The 24,903-nt window shown below is 46.4% G+C and overlaps 1 protein-coding gene across 1 annotated transcript in view; it reads left to right on the plus strand.

The window, feature by feature from the left end:
- LOC144817684 (protein mab-21-like 3) overlaps nucleotides 1-24,903 on the plus strand; it is a 137,194-nt gene that overhangs the window by 39,298 nt on the left and 72,993 nt on the right. The window contains exons 2-3 of the mRNA XM_078674429.1: nucleotides 20,927-21,155; nucleotides 24,328-24,478. Coding sequence (XP_078530555.1) covers nucleotides 20,927-21,155; nucleotides 24,328-24,478 — 380 coding nt within the window. The remainder of the gene's footprint in view (nucleotides 1-20,926; nucleotides 21,156-24,327; nucleotides 24,479-24,903) is intronic.

Raw genomic sequence — 24,903 nt, forward strand, 5'->3', positions numbered from 1 at the left:
GGAGCGCCGTGGCTCATGACGGGCTCAGCTTGTCATGAGCACCGAAGGTGCTAAGAAAGGAAATCCCTACTTTAAATGTTTTCCTGTTATCTAAAATAATGAACCTGATTTTTGTAACTTTTTAAAACAGCAGTCTGAAATGCAGGATTTTTACACTGTGTTTCCACTTAGCTGAGTCAACAGCCCTGTCTCTCGGTGGCCTACAATCAAAACAACAGCTGTTGCTCAGCGGCAGTTAAAACACAGCTGTTGGAAAGCTTTTTTTAGTGTTGAAATGTAAGCACGATGACAGTCTATTTAAAACTGAGGCATTTCAATGCATGTTCTTTAATGTGTTTAGTTCAGCAAAAATGTACTCAGAGGATGTGTTTGCCTGTTAATATCTAATACAATGTATCTAAGGAAAATGTTGTAACATTTTATAATTGTTTATTTATTGCACAACACACAATTTCGTTTTTGAGGCCTATTTTATTCCTATTCAATGTGAATTCTAATTTGAGCTTTTAAGCATTGGCAGTTTGTACATGTGCAAAGTTGCTTACTCTATCAATTTAATAGTAACATCCAGATATTTAGCATATCATATGGTTCATTTCTGGATTTTTATTTAATTTGTATTTAATATTAATTAAATGACATTTTGCATAACAGACTGATGGCAGCAAGAAAACACAAACAAACACATTGAGCTCATTCCAGACATATACAGAAGGGGGGTCAAACACTTAAAACACACAATACAGCTTGCTTAAGGCTAGCCATTATTTCACAAATAGCGCAATCGCTATTTACGCACAGAAGTACCACTAATGTGAAACCACGAACCACATAGACATTTAAACACATGATTAACCCACATATCAACACTTAGGACAGAAACAAAGGACAGCCCACAGACTGTACTTAAACCAAACCATTTGTAAATACTAGTTGTAAGTCATATTTACAAGAAGAGCTTCTCAATAGTATTCCAAATGACTGCAAAAAAACAGCCCACCAGACTGTTTTATTTCCAAGAACCAAAATACACTCAATTCACTAGCTTTGGCTGGCAGGACACCAAAAATTCGCTCTGCATATCTCCATTTATAAACGTAAGCAGAAAAGGATCCTTGTTTGTATTATTGTCATATTATAATTCCATTGGGGTACAGAGTCACCAAGAAAGAAATATGTTTTTATACCTAAACCTATTTAGGTATCTCCTCAGAGGAGCTTGCTAATTTAATTCACATCTCACTATGGTACCTCCAAAAAGCAACACATTCTTCGATGTGTGCTTGAAACAGGCATGCCAAAAATATTGCAACATATGCAAATATTATAACCAAAGTAGCACTTAAGGTACTCTTGTACTGTGTGCCGTTCAAATCAATTCAAAACAGTGAAAATGTTCCTCATTACCTACCTACATAAATTGCAATTTATATATTACATACATACAAATACAAATATTGGCCAATCATTCAAATCAAAAGCCATAGTAAGCATTACTAAACTACCTTACCAATCCAAGGCATCAAAAACCAACAGCAAGTGTTGCATCAAAACAACCCTTACTAATCACTTGGTGTCCAAATTCTAACTGTCAAGTTCTGATTGACCTAACGGTCGTTTTTAGAATACTCACGCCAAAAAGGTTCTCAGTCAGGAGTGACATCATGTGGAGAATCAAAATCAGGAAGATCAGAAAAATATTGAGCTGCAGAGACAGATAATCCCCAGAATCTCTGTGCACAAAATACCTCCTTAGAAGAATCCTGTCCTGTCCTCCTCAGTAGTTTCTGTCTCCTGACAAGATTGTTAGGAAACGGCAGTTAGTCCTGTTTCTGTGACCATGGGCCACCATCACATGACCTGGGCTATGGGTATATAATTGTGTCCTACCTCTTTTTTCATTGCTCGATATCGCCATCGTTGTGACCTTGGTATCCGGCTCCTTCATTTCCTGTGCTTTGCTGAGGAGTTCCCATTGCCCTTTGCTCCTTTATTGTCTCCCACGGGCTCGTGGGGGATTTCTGTTCGTTTGGTTTCCTTGTCCTTCCCCGCTGTGTTAGAGAGTAAGTTAGTTCCCCTTCCCTTATTTTTTGTACCATTCCCTTTTTTCTGTCCCCTCCCTTGTTGTTTGCCAGCATTTGTGTATCTTATTTTGATGTGAGCGGGGGCTCCCGTTCTCACCTTTTGTCTTTTGCCTGTAGCGCGGTGTCTAACGCGCTGTTTGTTTTCATCTGGCAAATTTCACGTAAGCGCCTGTCTACATCGTTCGGCGCGCGGAAGTGACGTTTTGGGTCATTCCGCTACTATTGTTGTTGATACAAAACGCTGGCGTGTTAGAAGGAGAGTCGCTAGTCTCTTTCTTATCCCTTGCCCTATTTTACTTATTTAAGGGGTTTTTTGTAGCTGGTGTTAGCGGAATCCATTCCCAGCCTTTCTTTTTTCCCCTTTTACGGTGCTTAGCTTTGCACCTTCAGTGAATTCAGGACACTGTGTTCTTTGTGCCCCTGACTGGGTTTTATCTCCTTGGAGTGCCATTATTTTCAATTTTGGAGATACCAGTCCCTACACGAAGCCAAGCCTGCGCTTACCACTGGTAAGGAGGGGGTGTATGTTTTTGGTGTTTTGGTGGTACATGGTCATGGATTTAGAGGCTATATTGTGTTATGTATATTGAGAGATATTCTTTCCCTTGTTGACTCCAGGTGCAGAGGCGTGAAGGAGGGAGCCGTGTCCTGACGTTCTACAGGGTGGGAGACTTGGTGTCTCGTGTTATACCACCCTCTTTTCGGGTTCACTGGAATACTCACAGTATAATTCATTTGTGGGTTTTCGGTGGACAAGAGAAGGGGACTGGTGCATGCTACGCTCCTGCAGTGCTTGGGCCGAGCAGGGTCCAACAGAATATCGAGCCCACGTATTTAGCACTGCCTGAGCGAGCATGGACGTGGATGGGAACGCAGTGGGGGATGGCTCAGGAGGTCCTTCAATGCAGGATATCATGGGGGCATTACAGACATTACAGACACAGGTTCAGGAGCTACAGCAAGAGAACGCTGGTTTGAAACAGGAATTGGTGGCTGTCAGGGCCAGAGAACAGTCACACCAAAGGGGGGCCACTCCCGTTATTCACCCTGCGACCTTCCAGTACAGTGGGGGGGTTGGTCAAGGTACAATGGGAGGTAGTAACTCCAGTAACCCTATTAATGTTACAGTGTCTTCTCTGGTAGCGGTGCCGTTAGCCCCCCCTGAGAGATTCACGGGAGATAGTGAGAAATTCGGGATGTTTATGACCCAGTGTCAGCTACATTTCATGTGTAGACCGAGTGCCTTCCCTGACGATTCCGCAAAAGTGGCCTTTACAATATCCTACCTGGCTGGCAATGCGGCTCAATGGGCTATACCTTTGGTGGATAGCGATGATCGGGTGTTGTACAATTATAGCGCATTTAAAGAACTGATGCGGGGACTGTTTGCCAAGCATGCGTTCATGCAGGCTAGTGACGCTGAACTAATGAAGCTCCGGCAGGGCAGACAGGATTTGTTGTCCTATATTGCTTCTTTTAACAGACTGGTATCCGAGACCCATTGGCCCACTGAAAAGAGAACTTCAATATTTTATCAGGGTCTCTGTGAAGATCTAAAGGACATCGTATCCCAGGTGGTAGATCCACCAGAAGATTGTGCGGCATTTATAGATCTGGTGGTTAAACTGAACCACAGGGTGTCCGAGAGGCGAGGTGAGCGTAGCAGGTTTCAGGCATCCAGAGGTAGTTACGTAAAGGCGGAGATAAAGGCTGCAGGGGATAACAAGGTGGCACCCGAGCCCATGGAACTGGGCGGGGTACGGGGTCCTTTGGCGCCAGAGGAGAAGAAGAGAAGGAGGGAGAACAATTTGTGCTTATATTGTGGTCAGGGGGGTCATTTCGCTAGGGAATGTCCTGTGAAGCCCTCTGGTGCGGGATTCAGCAAAAAGGTGGCTTGTGTTCAGGTAGATCGTAGGGTAGGTGGAGGACATGGTCAACAGTATGAGGTTGTCGGATCTATAGACCAAGCACCTAGATATTTTGTTATCAACGCCCAGTTATTGCTACGGACTCAGGATTGTGTTTCTGTTTCAGTATTGTTGGATTCAGGTGCCACTGGCAATTTTATGGATATCACTATGGCGGAGAAGCTGGGGGTTCCTTGGCAGCTGAAGGAACGACCTGAGCCAGTAAGGGCTATTGATGGTACTGAGCTGACATCGGGGTGTATCACCCGTCGGACTGCACCTTTGGGTCTATCATGTGAGAATGGGCATTCCGAGATGGTGGTTTTCGATTTAATCGATGCCCCTTCATTTGGATTAGTGTTGGGGGTACCATGGCTGCAGAAGCATAATCCTAGGATTGATTGGGTGCAGAGGTTGGTGACGTTAGATTCAGCGCACTGTTTGAAGCATTGTTACGCCGTTGCAGGGGCACAGATCGATCCCTTGGTTTGCGCTGTGACGGATGTGGGATCTGTTCCTCCTCAGTACTTGGCGTTTAAGGACGTCTTTGATAAGACGAATGCCCAGGAACTTCCCCCCAACAGGGCTTATGATTGTAAGATCGACCTGGTACCGGAGGTCTCCTTGCCTTGTAGCCGGGTGTACGCATTGTCAGAACCAGAAGAAGAACACTTGAAGGAGTACATCGATGAGATGTTGAGACTCAGGTTCATTCGTCCATCTTCCTCCCCTGTGTCATCGGCTATTTTCTTCATTCCTAAGAAGGAAGGGACCCTCAGGGCATGTGTGGACTATAGGATTTTGAATGCGGCCACAGTGAAGAATAGGTACCCTCTTCCACTCATCTCCGTGTTGTTAGATCAGCTCCGCAGGGCTACCGTATTTACAAAATTGGATTTGCGGGGAGCCTACCACCTAATAAGGATGAGACCCGGGGATGAGTGGAAGACGGCTTTTAGGACCAAGTATGGTCTATATGAGTATACTGTAATGCCGTTCGGCTTATGTAATGCGCCGGCGGCATTCCAGTTCTTCATTAATGAGGTGCTTAGTGAATATCTGGATCGCACAGTTATCGTCTATTTAGACGATATTCTTGTGTTTTCTGAAATAAGGGCAGAATTGAATTGAATTGAATTGAAAATTAATTTGTAATGCGCAGAACAATAACCCGAAGGTATCAAGGCGCCTATCGAAAGGTCAAGAAGGACCAGAAAAGGAGACATTAAGACCTTAGACATATGCTTGCTTGAAGAGAAGGGTTTTTAAGGCGGTGCGAAAATTCTGTAGGGACGGGAGGGATCTCAGATCCAAAGGAAGTTCATTCCACCACTTAGGGGCAAGGGTGGAAAAGGCTCTGCCGCCCCACCTGGCTTTTCGTACACGGGGGGCTGCTAGAAGCAGTTTCCCAGAAGAACGCAGGTTTCTTCGGGGGACATAGTGGAAGATGATGGATCCGATTCCAGTGTCGCTCTTTTTAGCGATGGCTCTGTAGGTCATACACAGGACCTTGAACCGGATACGCTGTTCTACCGGTAGCCAGTGCAGTGTTTTCCTGGCTGCAGTGGCTGAAGAGCGTCTGGGGATATCCAGGACAAATCTGGCTATGGCGTTTTGGACTACCTGCAGGCGCTGCAGCTGTCCTTTATTAAGTCCAGCATACAGCGCATTGCAATAGTCCAAACGCGAGCCGATGAGAGCAACAGCAATTTGTTTTCTTGCCTGGAAAGAAAGATATTTCCTGACCCTACAGAGAGTATGGATCAGGCCCCAACAGGTGGAAACAGTTCTGCTCACCTGGCTGCCTAGGTCAAGGGCAGGGTCTATTATCACCCCGAGATTTTTAGCAGAAGATGTGGGGGAAGGGCAAGTGCCAAGGGAGTCAGGCCACCAGTTGGCTGACCAGATGTTTTCTTTACCCCCAAACACCATCACCTCAGTTTTCTCCCCATTCAGTTTCAGAGAGTTCTGAACCATCCATTTACCAACCGCCTCCATGCAAGATCTAAATTTGGAGGCGATTAGTTCATCTGAATGGGGTAGAGAGACGAGGATTTGAGTGTCGTCTGCGTACGAGACTACCTCCATCCCGAAAGATCTTATTAGTTTGGCCAGTGGGGTAACATAGATATTAAAGAGGGTCGGGCTGAGGGCTGACCCTTGAGGAACCCCACATAGCACAGGACGGGATGGAGATAGAAAATCCCCAAGCTTGACTCTTTGTTCCCTCCCCGTGAGGAAGGAGGTCAGGAGATCAAGAGCTGCATTCTTCACCCCCACCTCCCTCAGCCGTGATGTTAGTACCGAGGGGGAGAGGGTGTCGAAAGCCGCCGTTAGATCTAGCAGGACCAGGAGAGATGTCTGGCCCTCATCTACTGGAGTACGGATCTTGTCAAGTACGATGGTGAGGGCTGACTCAGTACAAAATTCTTTTCTGAATCCATGCTGGGAGGAGTCTAAGCATCCGGAGCTTTCAACAAAGGCAGCAAGCTGTTTGTTGAGGTGTGTCTCAAGCATCTTAGCAGGGGCGGGGAGCAGGGAGATAGGCCGGAAGTTTTTTAAGACCCCCGGATCCAAGGAGGCCTTTTTCAACAGAGGTTTCACTACCGCCTTCTTCCACTCTGCTGGGAAGATACCATCTCTGATGGCAAGATTCATTATCTCCACCAAGGGAGGTAAGAGGGTCTCCCTACACTGTTTAATGACCTTCAGAGGGCAGGAATCCAAAGGTGATCCAGACTTAGTCTTGGCTAACAGAAGCTCAAGATCTTGTAAGGCCAGCGAGGGAAAGGTGTCCAAGGTGCACGGAGTGGAGATTTCGGTGATAGTTGGACTCATCTCTACACTAGGTATAGATGCGCTGAGAACAGCTCTTTGTTCCTCAAGGGCTAGGTGAATATCCTGGATTTTAGAGTGAAAAAAGGAGGCGATCTTATCACAAAGGTCCTGCGAAGGGATGACAGGGTCAGGGACTTGCAGTCTGACCAGGGAGTCAACAGTTTTAAAGAGTTCCTTCGGGGAAGAAAGCGAGGAGGTCGCAGTCACAAAATATTGTTGTTTAGCCTGCAAGATTTCCGCCTTATATTTTTTAACCAGAAGTCGATGCGCATCCTTGTTTTTGAAGTCCCAGCTAGCATGCCATAGTCTCTCCATTCTCCTCACGTCTTGCCTAAGAAGCCTAAGGGAGTCGGAGAACCAGGGGGCAGAAGGTCTCTTTCTAGCGCGGCGTCGGGATTGTTCTGGGGCCAATTGATTCAGGGCCTCGGTCGTGACCTGTTCAAATTGAGCGATTGCAGTCTGTACACTATGTGGGCCGGTGATGGCAAGCTTTGCAGCCCAGGGCTCGAGGGAGGTGCTGTTAATATTCCTGAAATTTCTAGTAATCTCTGTTGTATGGTTTGCTAGTTTAAGGGAATTTACCCTATGGTGTTTCAGGAGAAAAGGAACCGCCAGGTGGTCAGACCAGGAAAGATGAATCGGATCCTTGATGGTCAAGCGAGGATCATTGGAAAAAATGCCATCCAGGGTATGTCCTGCACGGTGGGTAGCTCCCGAGACACGTTGCATAAGCCCACATGATTGTAGGGCCTCGGTAAGACAGGAGGTGTCAGAGAGATCGTGCCGTTCTAGGTGGTAATTAAAATCACCCATGATGGAAAAATTATCTTGGCCAAAGTAAGGTTCAAGAGATTGGAGAAGGTGATGCGTGAAGTGTGTTCTGGAGCCGGGGGGACGATAGATTAGAATACCATTAAAGAAAGGGCGTTGTTCTTCCTTTATTGAAAAGTAAAAAGCTTGAAAACTGTCAGGGAAGTCAGTCAGGGGTACAGTGTGACATTGAAGGTGATCTTTATAAAGGATCGCTATCCCTCCTCCCACTCGTCTCTGCCTATCGAGTCTGGCCAGGCAGTAACCTTCCGGTACGGCCTCTATTAGATCAGGTTCAGAGGAGTCCTTAGCCCAGGTTTCGGTCACAAATACTAAGGTGGGCGTTCTGTCCAGTACCATTTCCTTGAACAAAACCCTGTTCTTAATCAGAGAGCGGGCATTGACCAAGATACCCTCTACCTCTACTGAATTGGAGGTAGATGAAGAGGGGAGTTCAGAGGAAGGGTAGATGGGAACGGGGTTGGGAGGTCTAGACGGAAGGTAGCAGCCACAGCAGGGTGGGAGCAGGAAGTCATCCGGATCGTAGGTATGATGACAGCTTTTCTTACCAGGTTTCAGGGCCAACATATCCTGACGAGAATAGCTACAGTAGGGGGATGACATTTTGTCAGAGTCCAGGGCCCAGCCGTCCGGCGCGTCCTTAGCGCGGACGGGCGCAGACGGGCTGGACTCTGGCGTGACTCCGGCAAGCATCCGGCGCATCCGCTGCCGCGTCCGCTGCGCGTAGCTACAGAGGACCTCTTTTATAACAACTAGAGCGCGGGGCGCGCCTACCCGCCCAAGATGTCCGCCAAAGAACCCTCGCCTCCCCGGGACCAGCTCTCAGCGTCGACACTCAGCTGAGAGCGGCCCAGGAGGTAGAGGAAGGTAGGGAGTAAAGAACCAACAATATTTCCGCTTTAAAATAATAGCGCTGGTAAAATACGAGCGTCACTCGGGACGCGATTAAAAGTGAGGCTTGTCCTCAATGGTTACATCCAAGCACAGCAAATTAGCACAGCAAATTAGGGATAGAGGGGAAGAACCTCCGGCTTCCGCCTCAGAGGGTGAGAAATTGAAACAACTGACTGTCCTACCTAAGCCCCCTTTATAACAACTAGAGCGCGGGGCGCGCCTACCCGCCCAAGATGTCCGCCAAAGAACCCTCGCCTCCCCGGGACCAGCTCTCAGCGTCGACACTCAGCTGAGAGCGGCCCAGGAGGTAGAGGAAGGTAGGGAGTAAAGAACCAACAATATTTCCGCTTTAAAATAATAGCGCTGGTAAAATACGAGCGTCACTCGGGACGCGATTAAAAGTGAGGCTTGTCCTCAATGGTTACATCCAAGCACAGCAAATTAGCACAGCAAATTAGGGATAGAGGGGAAGAACCTCCGGCTTCCGCCTCAGAGGGTGAGAAATTGAAAACAGAGCATACAGATCATGTACTTCAGGTATTGCGGACACTCCGGGAGCACCATCTTTATGCCAAGCTAGAGAAATGCCAGTTTGACACCCAAGAGGTAGAGTTTCTTGGTTTCATTATTTCAGCAAAGGGGATACAAATGGATCCAGGGAAGATACAGGCCATTGTGACCTGGCCTGTGCCTACCTCTGTGAAACAGATCCAGGTGCTCCTGGGTTTCGCCAACTTCTATCGGCGATTCATTACGCATTTTTCTGAGGTAATGTCACCGATGACTCGTCTGTTGAGGAAGGGTGTTCCTTTTGAGTGGACCAGTGAGACTCAGAAAGCTTTTCGGTCTTTATTGGAGCACTTCACTTCAGCCCCCGTATTGGTGCACCCTGATCCTGCCCTGCCGTTCTTCGTAGAAACCGATGCATCCATGTGTGCTGTGGGTGGGGTGTTATCCCAGCGTGACGAATCTACCGGTCATATGCATCCAATCGCCTTTTTCTCAAAGACTTTGTTGCCCGCCGAACGGAATTATACAGTCGCCGAACGAGAATTGCTAGCTGTAAAATTGGCATTCGAGGAATGGCGACACTATTTGTGGGGTGCCAGACACGTTATCACCATCTATACAGATCACAAAAACCTTGAATTCTTCCGTTCCGCTAGGGCATTGACACCTCGTCAGATGCGGTGGGTGTTATTCTTTAATGAATACGATTTTGTCATCACCTACAGGCCAGCGGCCCAACAGGTTAAATCCGATGCCCTTTCTCGGATACATAGTGAACCCAAAGGGGAAGAACCCGTGACGGAGAACAGGGCCATGATAGAGAGTAAGCGGATAGGGGGGGCCATAGATATGGATGATTTTCCTGGTTTGGTAAAAGAGCGATTGAAGCTTTTTGATCCAGCTCCTTTGTTATCTGTGCCCCAGGTAAGAGAGAAGGAAGGGTTGTTGTATCATGGGGACAGGATGGTAATCCCTCCTTCTTTAAGGGATGAGGTTTTGGAGTGGTGCCATTCGTCTGCACTGGTGGCACATCCAGGGATGAGAAAGACAAGAGAACTGTGTGAGCGGTGGTTTTGGTGGGACTCCATGATAAAGGACATTCAGGGATATGTTAAGTCATGCCCTGTATGTGCCATCAACAAGCCATCGCACTGTAAGCCCTCAGGGCTTCTGTGCCCTTTGGAGGTACCGCCATCCCCGTGGCATACCATAAGTATGGATTTTGTAACTAAATTGCCATTAGACTCTGGATATACGGCTATATTGGTGGCGGTGGATTTATTCACCAAAATGGCACATTTCATACCACTCCGCAAAATCCCTACAGCAAAGGAAATGTCGGTGGTCTTTATGTCTTCAGTAGTACGTTTACATGGGTTGCTAGAGGTGATTATATCCGATCGGGGGGCACAATTTGTGTCCCATTTTTGGTCCGAACTATGTCTGGTCCTGAAGACAGAGATACGTTTGTCCTCGGCATACCATCCTCAGTCTGATGGACAGACTGAGCGAACTAATCAGACAATGGAACAGTACCTGAGATGTCTGATTACCTCCTTGTCATGTGATTGGGTGACGGCTCTGCCCATTGCTGAGTTTGCATATAACAACAGCTTGCACTCCGCTTTGGGCATGACCCCATTCTATTGTTCACTTGGGTACCACCCTAGGGCGGTAGCCATTCAGCCCACGGGACGCATGCCAGCCATTGATGGGATTTGTAGGCAATTGAGTGATATCTGGGGCTTGGCCCGGGAGAGTCTGGTGGAGGCCAAGGCTGATATGAAGGCACAAGCGGATAAACATCGGGCCCCAGCTCCCCCATATAAGGTGGGCGATTTGGTGTGGTTGGCATCTCGTAATCTGAGGTTGCAAGGGTCCCGTAAATTGCAACCCAGGTACGTAGGTCCCTTTCCAATAGTCCAGGTCATTAACCCGGTTGCAATGAAGCTTGAGTTGCCACAGGACTATGGGGTACACCCTGTGTTTCATGCTTCATTGTTGAAACCTTACATACCTTCTGCACAGGAGTTGCCCCCACCACCTCCATTGACAATTGATGGTTAGGAGGAATTTGAGGTGTATGCCATCTGCGACTCTAAACGGATTAGGGGTCGCCTCTTTTACTTGATTGACTGGAAGGGATATAAACAGGAGGACAGGACTTGGGAGCCAGCTGGTGGGGTTCATGCCCCTCGACTGGTCCGATTGTTCCATAGGCAGCATCCCTTGAAGCCCCGTCCCGTGGGGAGGGTCGTAGGGGGGGGTACTGTTAGGAAACGGCAGTTAGTCCTGTTTCTGTGACCATGGGCCACCATCACATGACCTGGGCTATGGGTATATAATTGTGTCCTACCTCTTTTTTCATTGCTCGATATCGCCATCGTTGTGACCTTGGTATCCGGCTCCTTCGTTTCCTGTGCTTTGCTGAGGAGTTCCCATTGCCCTTTGCTCCTTTATTGTCTCCCACGGGCTCGTGGGGGATTTCTGTTCGTTTGGTTTCCTTGTCCTTCCCCGCTGTGTTAGAGAGTAAGTTAGTTCCCCTTCCCTTATTTTTTGTACCATTCCCTTTTTTCTGTCCCCTCCCTTGTTGTTTGCCAGCATTTGTGTATCTTATTTTGATGTGAGCGGGGGCTCCCGTTCTCACCTTTTGTCTTTTGCCGGCAGCGCGGTGTCTAACGCGCTGTTTGTTTTCATCTGGCAAATTTCACGTAAGCGCCTGTCTACATCGTTCGGCGCGCGGAAGTGACGTTTTGGGTCATTCCGCTACTATTGTTGTTGATACAAAACGCTGGCGTGTTAGAAGGAGAGTCGCTAGTCTCTTTCTTATCCCTTGCCCTATTTTACTTATTTAAGGGGTTTTTTGTAGCTGGTGTTAGCGGAATCCATTCCCAGCCTTTCTTTTTTCCCCTTTTACGGTGCTTAGCTTTGCACCTTCAGTGAATTCAGGACACTGTGTTCTTTGTGCCCCTGACTGGGTTTTATCTCCTTGGAGTGCCATTATTTGCAATTTTGGAGATACCAGTCCCTACACGAAGCCAAGCCTGCGCTTACCACTGGTAAGGAGGGGGTGTATGTTTTTGGTGTTTTGGTGGTACATGGTCATGGATATAGAGGCTATATTGTGTTATGTATATTGAGAGATATTCTTTCCCTTGTTGACTCCAGGTGCAGAGGCGTGAAGGAGGGAGCCGTGTCCTGACGTTCTACAGGGTGGGAGACTTGGTGTCTCGTGTTATACCACCCTCTTTTCGGGTTCACTGGAATACTCACAGTATAATCCATTTGTGGGTTTACGGTGGACAAGAGAAGGGTACTGGTGCATGCTACGCTCCTGCAGTGCTTGGGCCGAGCAGGGTCCAACAAAGATCACTCCCTTAGATAGCCACTTCTCTAATGAGGTCCACCTTGGAGCGCCATTTGAAGAACATAGAAACCTTCTCATGGGTCTGACTGATACCTGGTCCTTTTACACCAACAAAGAAGAAGTTGGTACAGAAGCTGAAATATAAAAAGAATGCATTTATTCACCTCAGATGAAGGAGACTACGTCACACAGAACCCTTAGCAACTGAATGAGGCAGTCTAAGGAGTACAGATTACTGGGGCCTTATATATGCTTAGGGTTACATAGTCAGCATAAGACCAAGGGGCAGTCCTGGGTCATGTAAGCATGCAAAATGCCTAATATGGGCATGCAAGATCTGCTTGCTCAACAAAGTGGGAGGAGAGTTACTTCTGCATACAGCAGCAAAAATAGCCTGAAAGTTATACTAGAGAAGTGGGTGCATTCTACTAGCTAGGCCCTTCTGAGCATGTGCAAGGCTCTGAAGAGGGAAACAGCACATGGCTAACTAAAATGGCTGCCAAAATACAAAATGGCTTTCAGCTCATGCTAACAAATCCCTGCAATCTTTAACACAACTACTTAAACCTACACCTTGGCAATAGTTTATCCACTAAACATACACCTGAGAACCCAACTGCTCACTTTCCCACTGAGAATACCTCCACACTGACAGCATGCTGGAGGTCTGCACCCACCGAAACAAACTGCTCAAAGTGCACCCTGGACGTGAGCCCCACCAACCTCATAGCATAAAGCCGCAGGGCAGCTTCATGTGCACTGCTTATCTGGCAGCTAAGAGGAAATCGCATTCTTCCGTGGGAGACCGGATGCTATCAATAGATAAACGCAAAAAAATACATGGGGCAGGAAGGAATACTCTGAACCCTAGACCTGCTGGTAAGGTCCCCGCCTGGGGCCAAAACTTTTTTTTTAGATTTTGCTGCACATTTTGGAATTTGTTTAAACAGTTTTAGAAATTAACTGGAAAAAACCAAAGGTTAATGTAATGTTATAGTTAGGTGAAATGCTCAGTAACAATTTAACATTTCATTTTTTTTTTTTTTTGCTCGACATTTAAATCAAGTTATACAAACAAACAAACAAATGTTTTGCACATATTGGTTACAGAAATCCCCTTCTACATTATTATCTTACTATATAGATAACGGGAAATATAATAAAACATCAGGCAGGACTTTTCTATGAAAACATGGAAGTAAAAGAGAGGATAGAAAAAGAAAGAGAAAAAAGAAAAAAAAAAGAAAAAGAAATGTAAAAAGAGATAAAAAAGAAAAAAAAAGGACATCATGATAGATCCAAGTCTACGGACTAGATTCCTCTTTCCATTGCCTAATCGGGTCCCAAATTCGCTCCCCCAGCTTTCTCCCTTTTTTCCCCTTTCTAGCAAATATTGCAGTCTCCAGGTTATATATCGACAGTAACCTGGCTAACCATTGATAATATGTTGGAGGTATAACGTCCAACCAAGCTGAAGAGATACATAGTCTCAACACTGCCATTGCGACAAATATAAAATATCCCCCCTTCATATGCCTATCATTATTGTTGACGCCAAGAAGAATTATCGAAGGGGAGAGAGTAATTTTACCACCTAACACTCTACTAAGGAATCTCTCTATATCTTTTTGAGTTGATTGCAAATGTGTACATGTCGCAAACATATGTGCTAAATCAGCGTCTGCACTTCCACATCTAGGGCAGCTAATTCCTGAAATCCCTCCCCACTGTGCAATTCTCGCAGGGGTATAGTATAGATGGAATAGAGTTTTATAGTGCTGCGCCTGGAGGGGTGCAGAACATAAGATACTATGCCCCAACTCTAACGATATATGAAAACATTCCTCTCCTATTGCGAGCTTGTTCGCCCATTTCTCCGCCGTCCTATCAGTGTCACCCTGTTTCACTTTTATCAGTTCCAAGTATAACCTCGTGATCGTGCAGTGCGAGCCTGCTGGTATGATATCCATAATTGTGATTTTGCCAAACCCTGCCGGTCCCCCCCTCTTTGTTTCAATATAGCTTCTCACTTGTAGAAATTTGAAGAAGTGACTCGGATCTATTCCATACTTTGTCTGCAACTCCGAAAATTGCAATACCCCTTGTGTGTTCCTTAGATCACCAATCATCCTTATCCCCTTCCTCCCCCATTCTCCAAAAACCAAGCCCGTAAATATATCTGCAGGGAAAGTAGGATTCGCACTTATCCTAGTGTAAGCATTACATTTCCCTAGTCCAAAGCTTTTTGCGAATGCTTTCCAAATGGTATAAGCTGCCAAAATCGTCTTAAATTGTGTCCTTTTAAAATAACTAAAGTCAGTATACTTCAAAAACAAGTTCTCTGCTTCTGCTCCCATAACTAATCCGTAAATTGCTAATGTGCCGAACTCGTCCTGGCCTTCTGCTTCTGCCCCTCCTAGGAGACCTGCCATATTTTGTAATGCCGCTGCCCAGTAATAAAGTTTTAAATCTGGCAATGACCATTCACCCCCCAGATGAATCTAATTATCATATGCTCAGATCCCTTAAACCATTTAAGTACAAACAACAATGGAATCACTCTAAAAATATATAAAAACTTGGGTAAAACCATAATCTTTACAATGTTGGTGCGTCCCACAATTGAGAGATGTAAATTCTCTAGTCTATCCAAATCCTTCCTTACTTTAGCCAAAATTGGTGTTCTATTTTTCTCCACTCGGGTATCTAAGTCAGACGAGATGGTTACCCCCAGGTATACTCCAGCCTGCACCACTCGATGATCAGAGCATTCAACAACATTGTTTTTTATTATTTGCGTTTTGCTAGTGTTCAATGCATATCCTGAGACCTGACCAAATCTCTTAGCCTCAATCTCAACCTGTACTATAGCCTCTGTGGGGTTAGGTGTAATCACTGCCACGTCATCGGCATATGCGAGCAATTTACATTGACCCATAGGCGTGTACAATGGGGGAATACTCTCACAGCTCTCTATTCTTCGTATCAACGGGTCCATGTACATCGAGAATAGAAGCGGGGAGCATGGACAGCCCTGTCTGGTGCCTCTCCTTATTTGAAGAGGGCGAGTTGAGCCTGCATTTATCCGAATTGCAGCTCTCGGGTCCCTGTATAATGCCTGGATTGCCTTAATGTAACCACCACCAAAGCCTGCTCTTCTTAAGATATGCCACAGATAGTCCCAGGAGACCCGATCGAAAGCTTTTTCTGCATCTAATAGCATTACCGCCATCGGGTCTCCTGCTACCTCCATGGCATCGAATAATGTAATAACCTTACGCGTGTGACGAGTCGTACCCCTGCCCGGGATAAACCCATGTTGATTACTACTCACAAGGGAACCTATTACTTGTGCGAATCTTGTTGTTAGGGCCTTAGAGAATATTTTGGTATCAGAGTTCATAAGCGTAATTGGCCTATAAGAACCGGGTTCAATGGCTAGCTTCCCCTTTTTTAAAATTATCACTATGTCAGCACCTCCCCATGACCCCGGTATAGAGTCCCCAACCTGTGCCTCCTGCATCGTTGTTACCATGTCCTCCCGAAGAACATCCCAAAATACCTTATAGAATTCCATAGGAATTTGGTCAGGACCTGACGCTTTTCCAGAAGGGAGGTTTCATGAAGCAATTTTAATCTCTTCTGAATCTAACAATTTTTCCAATCCTTCCAATTCAACCTCCGTCAGTCGCACCACTGGAATGTCTTCTAAGTATGTCCCTATTTCCTCCGGGTCTCGTCCTTGCTGATCATCATATAGTGTTGCGTAGAATTTCCTAAATACCTCTCTTATCTCGTCTGGATCTGTGTGTAATCTACCTGCAGAGTCCCTGATTTCCCTTACTTCTCCCGAGGCAACCTTTTGCCTTGTGCCTACGGCTAGGGTTCGGCCAACTGTTTCGCTGAACTCATGGCATCTCTCCTTTTTGGTCAGAAAGATCTTAGCTGCTTTATTTGCGATATCCTCTTCCGCCTCCATTTTTACCTTTGCTATTTTTAGGAGGACCTGGTCCAGCAGAGCCCCTGTTGAGACACAGTGATGAAGATCTTCCTCCGCATCCAACACTGCCCTCGTCAGATCTCTGTTCCTAGACTGTTCCAGGTTTCGTTTATGGGTATTGAAGCTTAAGGTTTCACCACGTGCTCCCGCATTGAAGGCGTCCCAAACTATCCCTGTAGCCGCGCTGCCCCTGTTAATTTTAAAAAAACTCTTTAATCCAGCGAGCCATGTGCAATATATAATTTTGGTCCTGCGGGAGCCCTGTCTCAAAAGTCCAGACTCTCTCCTTGCTGACCCTAATTGTTATATCTAACCTTAAAATCAAAGGGTTATGGTCACTCAGTATTCGGGGGAGTCTCTCAATCTTAACGCAAGAGATCAATGAGTTGGAGGCAAAAAAGTAGTCCAGTCTCACACACACCTGATGAGGGGCAGAGTCGTATGTGAATCCTTTGTCACTAGGTCTTGTTTTCCCCCAAACATCTGAGAGCATGCTATTTATTACCAATTGTCCTAATGCTCGATGCACTCTTTTTTCCCTCCCCTGATATCTCCCAAAGGGCCCTACACCTAACCCATCCGCTCCGTTAATATTAAAGTCCCCCCAGTATAACTCGAGGAGCCCAAGCGGCTAACTCCACATCTAGAAACTCAAGAATCTCCGGATCATCCTCCGTTGAGCCATAAATTACCCCTAGGGTAAACCACTCTCCCTCCCAAAGACATTCAATTAATGCCCACCTACCCCATTGATCTTCAAGTTTCTTTCTAGTGATCAAATTCCTACTCTTAGATAATATAGCGACACCTCTGTGTTTTGAACCTTGTTTTGAGTACGCTAGTACCTGGAAGCCTAATTGATCCAAAAGGTACCCCTGCGAGTCCATAACATGAGTTTCTTGTAACAACATAAAATCCACGTTCATCCGCTTTAGTGATATTGCAATCTTTTGTCTTTTCTGACAATCATTCAGGCCACAAACGTTCCAAGTTACTATACTAATAACCATTAAGTAGTATTGGATGCATTACCTACGATGTAGTCAAGAGACCAACAAAGAAAATTTCCTTCCCCTTCCCCTTCCCAAATGGCATTTACATCTGATTCTAACTTCTGTTCAGTTATTATTTTCATCATTTCCTTTATGTAAAACATGATAAACCAAACCCACACCAAACCTGTTCCCCTCGTGCCTGTCTTAATCTGTCGTGCCCTGCCCCCCTTTTCCCCCCCTCCCCCTCCCCGGACACCCCACCCTTACGAACCCCCCCCTTACTAGCAAATAGGTAAATCCTGACCTATGTTTGACAGCCTGGGCCCCAGGATGTCTCCCCCCCCTCCCCCTTTCCTTAACTGTCTATTTCTCGTGTGCTGATCCTGATTTTGTGCCATTTATCACCTTTTTGTGCTAGCATTCATTCATCTAGTGGTCTAGGAAACTCTTATTTCTGAGCCTTCCGATTAAATTGCACTAGAACCATTGACTGGGTTTTCTGGCCCCTACTCTCCTTCAGTTATGAAAGATACTCCTAAGCCAGTATTTCAGAATAAAACACCCTAAACTGCCCATTGGTTCCTACTTTGAGACGGGATGGGAACATCAAATAAGCTTCACAGCCAACATTTCGGAAAGGAGTTATTAATTGTCTCATCGGCCAGCTTCTCTCAACGGTGGTGTGGCAGAAATCCGGCCGGGCAAAAAATGTTACATCTTTATACACTCTTTTAGCCCCTGGCTTTGCCTTGCTCATTATTTCCTCCCTTGCCAGAAAGTTCCCGACATATACCAATATCGCCCTTGGTTTGCCGGCTGTGATCCCTTTTTTCTGGGCCAGGGGAAACCGATGGGCCCGTTGTACCTCTTCTTCCCAATCCCAATTAGTGATTTCAGGGAATGCTCCTCTGAACAGTTCCACCACAAATGCTCGAGCGTCCTGCCCTTCCTTTCCTTCATCCACTCCAAGCAATCTTATATTATTTCGCCTTTGCCTGTTCTCAAAGTCTTTGAGCTTCCACAGAACATCTGATGTTGTTTTCTCCTGCTCCTGTTTATCCACCTGGAGCTTCGCAACTTCATCCTCCAGCTTCCCAGTCCTATCCTCGACCTGCAAAAAAAAAAAAACAGCCATATCTGCATAAAATTTATTGACTTTTCGCAGAGACCCCTGTATTTTTTTATTAGCATGTCTAGCTCTACGGCCTTCAGCTCTTGCTTCACTCTGCATTTGTTTTAAGGTTGCAAATAACAAATCAAAGTTAGCGCTAGAGTTAGAATTAGGCTTAGGATTAGAGCTGTGACTAAGTGATTGATCGAGTTGGTGAGACCCGGCACCTATGCCCTCGGGGTAAACTTGTGATGTAGTAGAGTAGTCCCAGTTTAGCCTCTTGGCCACTTCCCTCTGTGCTGGACTTAGCGAGCTCTGTACTCTCATATGTGACCTCCTCTTGGCGCTACGGGGGCCCTGTGTGCCGTTACCCGTTCAGCTTCTGATATTTCTAGCCCTGAGTTCCCATTTTGCTGTTCCGGTGAAAGGGAGGCCTCATCTGGATCTGATTCAATGCTACCACTTTCGCTTAATCCTGAACCTACATCCGTTTCAGAGGCGCCTTCCTCATCATTGACTGAGAAAAAACATTCATCGCTAGGTGAGCCTGGCACACTTAATCCTTGGGCAAAGAGAACGTCAGTAGCATGCTCCTCTCCATTGTCTGCCCTGCCTTCCCTTAGGCCCTTTAAGTCAGGTAGACTCTTCACCCCAGACTCACCGCCAGCGTCATGTCTTAACAACTCATAGCCCATAATCATGGAAGATTCAACAGTATTTCCACTCGCCCCTAGCTCAGCAGGTGCATTTATACTAGGCCCACTCAATGATCCTGCTCCATGGGGTGCAACCTCAGTCAATAATACGTCGATAATTGTAGGGTCCCGTACCTGAGCATGCTCCCGAGCCTCTCCCTTTTTCAAAAGTTCCACATTTTCTGGCTGCGACCTCGCATCTTCGCTATCCCCCCATGTTTGCCCTTGTACCTGTGTTTCAGTCAGGGTCTGACCTGCTTGGAGGCCCCGGTACTCGTCCTGATGGGCACGTTGTTTCTGCATGGGAGTGGGCACTGCTGAGCTTTCCGCCGACACACCCCTAACGTTCGTGTTCTGGGCTCCTGAAGCCGAGCCCGTGGCCTGCGTCTCCGTTACTGCCGATTGCTCGCAGCTCGCCTTGCTGATCTCATCCTGGATGCTGCTGCTGCCGGCTGCCTCCGATCTCGCGTCACAGATGAGAGGCGGCGGCGGGAGAGATGTCTGGTCCTGAGCGGCTCTCGGAGGAAGTGGTGTTCCCGCGGAGAAAACTTCAAGCAAAGTAGGTTGACGGAAAACCGTCTCTTTTACCACTTCAATCGCTGTTGCTGGCTCCAGATCAGCCAACCGATCCTAAGCGCCTTTCTTAGTCAAAAGCGCTTTTGCTTTCCTTTTCTTTTTCTTTTTTAGCCACGCTCTCTGGTATTCTGTCACCTTTCTCCCCACCAAGTGTACCATCCTTCCGTTCCTGTATCTTTAGCCTGGACTTTGCTCTCAAGTTATCTGCTGGGGCACCGGGGTCACTGTGCACCGCGTTGTCGTTTTCGCTCTCCTTTTCTCTTTCCCCCAGCAAGACTCTCAGCTCCTTCACCGCCCGCTGAGGTTTCGGGGCCATTTTCTGCTTAGAATACCACCAAAGAGAACTATAACAGAATAATGTCCCTATGACTTCAACTCCGCCGCTAGCACTCCGGGTGATTTTCCTTTGGACTTTCAGGTTTAGTTTATACAGCTAAAGCCGTCGCATTTCTCCTTTACTATCTCGGGCTGACCCATTTAATGAAGCTACCTTCTATTTAGCCATTGTTAGCCATTGTTGATGCACAACTCAGGATACAGCGCCGGTGAGGATCAAAAAGTAGTATAGCCACAGGAGGAGAGGGAGAGTGCGACTATCCCTTACGGCCAGCCGGCGGCCATCTTTCCCCCAGAGTAAGTAACAATGTAACATTTCAAACAAAAAAAGGACAGAAATTCTCCAATTATAATTATCTCAAATAACTATAACTCGTGCCCAAAGTTAACTATAACTCCCGCCTTCGCCCTGCACTGCTAATTATGCACATATTACATTTCGCATGGCATCTTCTATGACATCATCGATAATATCACAGCAACATTTACAATGATGTGATTGATGAGAAAACTGTGCACGGTGGGGGCGTGACGATATAGATATACACATATCATGACAGTAATTTTACGTTGGTAAGCATAGATTTACTATACATCACTCCACCTCTGCGTACCTTGAAGATATATGTATATCATGATGGTACGTTTATGTGCATAAGTATAAATTTACGGTAGCAGGAGGAGTTTGTGAAGCGTAGATATATTTGTAGACCCTTAATGGCATCTGAAATCTTTGAACGATTGTATCTTAACGCCCCCGGTTGTATGTTTCTGCTGTGTAGGTTCAGTGACAGTCCGGCCACTGCAGCAGGGGACACCCGCACTCACACTCACGGTGACCTACCACAGGAAGGAGATCAGCGTGGACCTGGTGCCGGTCATCAAGAATCCCTTCAGTCAGTGGAGCATCAGATGGCCGCGTTGTGGACAGTCCTGGCCATCTGCAGAGAAGATCCAGGAGATCCAGGAGACTGGCGTGGACCTGGTGGCCAAGCACAAACTGTTCTGGAGGTAAGAGATGGACTGGGCAAAGAATAACTTGAAACTGGTACTTGCCTTTATGGGGGCCTGTGACGTGACTGTGGTTCTCCATTGTTCTATTTCCATGAGGAGGAAGAGGATGCAGGGTCCCCCCACTGCATAGAAAGATAGGTCTCTAGTGTCCACCTCACTCCACTCGCCCCCTCACATTAACAACTTACCAGCCTAATGGCTTTGTTGGTGCTTAATGCATAAGACACACATGCAGTTAGATGGAAAAGCAACATTCCTCAATCAAACATGTAGGTGGCTTAATATTGGGAATATCCGATTAACAATGGGGTTTGGGCACATCTGGTAGGACTTCAGGTATACCTGTTGTCCGCCTGACCCCGGTTTTCTCTCTCAAACACCTTCTACTGAACGAGGCGTTCCAGGCCAAACCACCTCAGCCTTCTTATCCTGGAGGAAGCTTTGTGTAAAGTGTGCACCTCTGTAGAAAAGTGGGGTATTATGCAGTGAGGCTGCAGGGGCTTTTCTATGTAATACCTTCATGATACCCCCAATAGGTTCTTTGGATTCACAATAATAAATCCCTATCTCATGTGTTAACCATGTCAGAGTACCAACATGGATGATACGTCATTGACACAACTCGAAAGAAATCCGACACCAATTTATAAAAAGAAAGCATATTTTAATATAATTTTAGACTCAAAAATAAATGTAATTGGATGAGTATAACGGAAGCTATGGATTTTTAAACGAAAAATAAATCGGTGCACTTTACTCTTGCAAAGCTTTGACATTGCGGTCAATAGAGAAATGGACTAGTGGCAAACGGCCACTTGCTGGTCAAGTTCATGGGACCCCTTGGAAGGTTAAGGTGAGGCTGATCTTAGGACCAGACCTGGACAGTCCATAGATTTGTTACCTGGATAGTTCGGCCCATGTGCAGTGTTGTTGTGGCTGTCTGTTATGCGGAACGGGAGGGCAGTGGGGGCTGGATTTGCTCTTTGATGTTGCTGAGGAGAAAGGGGATGCAAATTCTCAACAACAGGGGCCACTGGGGCGACAGGTTGAGGATGCTGTCAAGTTCCCTCGAGGCACAGCGTCAAACAAAGTAGGCGGTAGCTGGACTGGCCACTAACAAGCCTTAGTTCTAGCAAACACAGCTGTCAATTATTTCGACATCCTGAGTTCAGGTGGGAAATTGTAGCCGGTTGAAACTTGCTGAAGGTTAGGACTACATTTCCCACAATACACTGGACTTTTCGCCAGTCCCTCGGCAGGCCCACTGGCCCATGATTCTTTGGTTCTGGGAGTTCGAGTTGCCTCTGGGCTGCAGGGGACTAGTACCTCTAGTCCAAGGGAGGTCTGGAGCTGCCTTTGGCTTGCAGAGTGGTTCCCCTTTCATTTGCAGCTGTTCTCTGGTCAAGGATGACTTGTGGTTGCACAGTTGCACGATGGTTGTACCTGGTGCAGGTTATAGCACCTTTATTTTGTGAAGTAGCAGTCACGGGTCTGTTCTTTGTCTTTTGTAACAGGTTCACCAGATCTGAGGTTCTGGTGTCAGGGGTGACCCTTAAAACCTACATTTATGGGTGTTAGGGGTGTGGAGGCTAATGGACAATGGGCTACTAACCCCAGCGTCTAATCTGCCCCTGAGCTGACCACACATTGAGGAGTGTTTCACATATTCTGCCCCTCTCTCTCCTAATCAGTGACAGCAAGTTACTTTTGAGAGTGATGTGGGCGCAGACGTCCTTTATGACTCTCACTTAGCAAATAAGCATGCCTAGTTCATACAATGAGTGTTCAGGGACAATGGTGCTCACATAAACAAATAGAATGTATATAAACTCTAGCAAACAGATGGGACAAGTGGACAGCGAGAGAAAGACAGGCAGTAAGTAGTTGGACACAAGAGAAGGGTAACTGAGACACACTCAAACAAAACCAAACAACCAAACAAAACCAAGAACCTTAGCTGAAGATATTGAGGTACTGGAATTTCAGCTCTACTGTGCATTGCCAAAGGCTGTATAGTTTACCAATCCTATCTAAGTGTGCTGGCCTAAGGTTCCACCTAGGTGCCTAGCAAGACATCCAAGTTAAAGATTGTGCAGGCTCCAACAACAAAGAGCCTTGTACATGCACTAAAATCAATGCCAGATGTCACCATGAGCCAGTGCAGGGCACGTAGACGTGCTGAAACTTACTGACAATGAGATGGCCCTGGCAGCATCATTATGGGGCCTTTGTAGCTGACCCAAGTGAATGTTCTACCTTCAGGGTTTCATGAATGTTTTCACCTGTGTTTTCATATCTGAATGATGGCTGAACTTCACATCCAGGGTTTGAAATTTGAGGACACATGAAGAACTCAGTGTCAGTAGAGCATGCACAGAACCAACCAACACCAACTCAGTTTTGGAGGAGTGAGGGATAGTTGTGATGTGTCCAAGACTAGAACATATTCTATAGCTTGTTTATGCTCTGACATCCATTCCCGTCTCTCCAGATAGAGGGGATGCTAGCTGGGTGTTAGCCACATAAATGTGGTGGCACACAGATCCCGGCAGCCTGCAAGAGTGGTATAGAGTGTGTGGATGTATTATAAACAACAGTTTATTTGAGGAAAACCCTGTTGGACCCTGGAGTGACCAACAGGATATTAGGATCCAAGGGGCCCAGTGCTCGTTGCGTTGACCTTGGGGCCACAAATCTTTCGATAGCAGTTTAAACCACGAAATTGGTGAAACATGGGGCAGAGCAAGTGCAGAAGGAGCAAATACAAGGGAGAGACAGACTAGAGCTGTGATTGGAAAAAGACGCAGAAGATGAAAAGGGTTTCATTAAGGGGGATTGGGACAGAGATGGCAAACTGGATGGGGAGGGGTGGAAAAATGACATGTAAGCCAACAGGGAGGGTTGGCTAAGTGAAAGGAGTTTAACAAGGATCTTCAACATCTCACAGTGGGCACAGGGGCGGCTCTGCTTTACAAATGGGTTGCTGGATGGGCAAGAGTTATGTCTAAGATATTAAAATGTTGATGATTTGGAAAAATTGAGCAAGACCTGAACCTCTCAGGATATATTAAAAGGTCTGAACACTCTCCTTGTACAATGTAAGTAATCTGTCCCGGGACTGCTCTCTTTGTGTTTCAAAAACTTCATGTGCTTTGCTTGCATTGGTCAGATACTCTTTCTCTCGAATTGAGCGAGTGCTGCTTGAAAAGATTGATGAAGATGGAGGTCGCCGGCGTGACAGTCTTCGTATCCTGAAGAAGGTCCGAGAGGATCACTGGAAGACCAAGTATGGGAAGGTGCTGGTGTCCTATCACCTGAAGGTGAGTCTGCAGTAAACTTATCTCCTTTGTACATTTTTATCCGTAGACACTAACATCAGACAGGAGCACCAGCCAAAATCATGGTACCTTTCTCCCCCATGCCCCACTTGCCGTATATTCGTCATTACCTGACCATCACAGTGACCTGTCATGCGACTGCAACAATCTCAGTTTGATGATGTGCTGCCAGCTCCACAGCCACATTCAGTTGCTATTACAGAAACCATAATTGACTCATTTCTGTTGAAGAGTAACACAACTCATGATTGTGGCTGTTTATGGTCTTTGCATGCACTGATTGTCCCAAGAGATTTCCAGACTCTGATCCTTAGCCTGGTTGTTGTTCTCCCAGGATCTGTTTTTGGCATGGGACTTCCAATATTTTTCTTGCTTGTGTACAGTTTTAAACCTCGGATTTATGATTT

The sequence above is a fragment of the Lissotriton helveticus genome, chromosome 2_1 (assembly GCF_964261635.1).
Source record: "Lissotriton helveticus chromosome 2_1, aLisHel1.1, whole genome shotgun sequence".
Taxonomy (NCBI): Eukaryota; Metazoa; Chordata; class Amphibia; order Caudata; family Salamandridae; genus Lissotriton; species Lissotriton helveticus.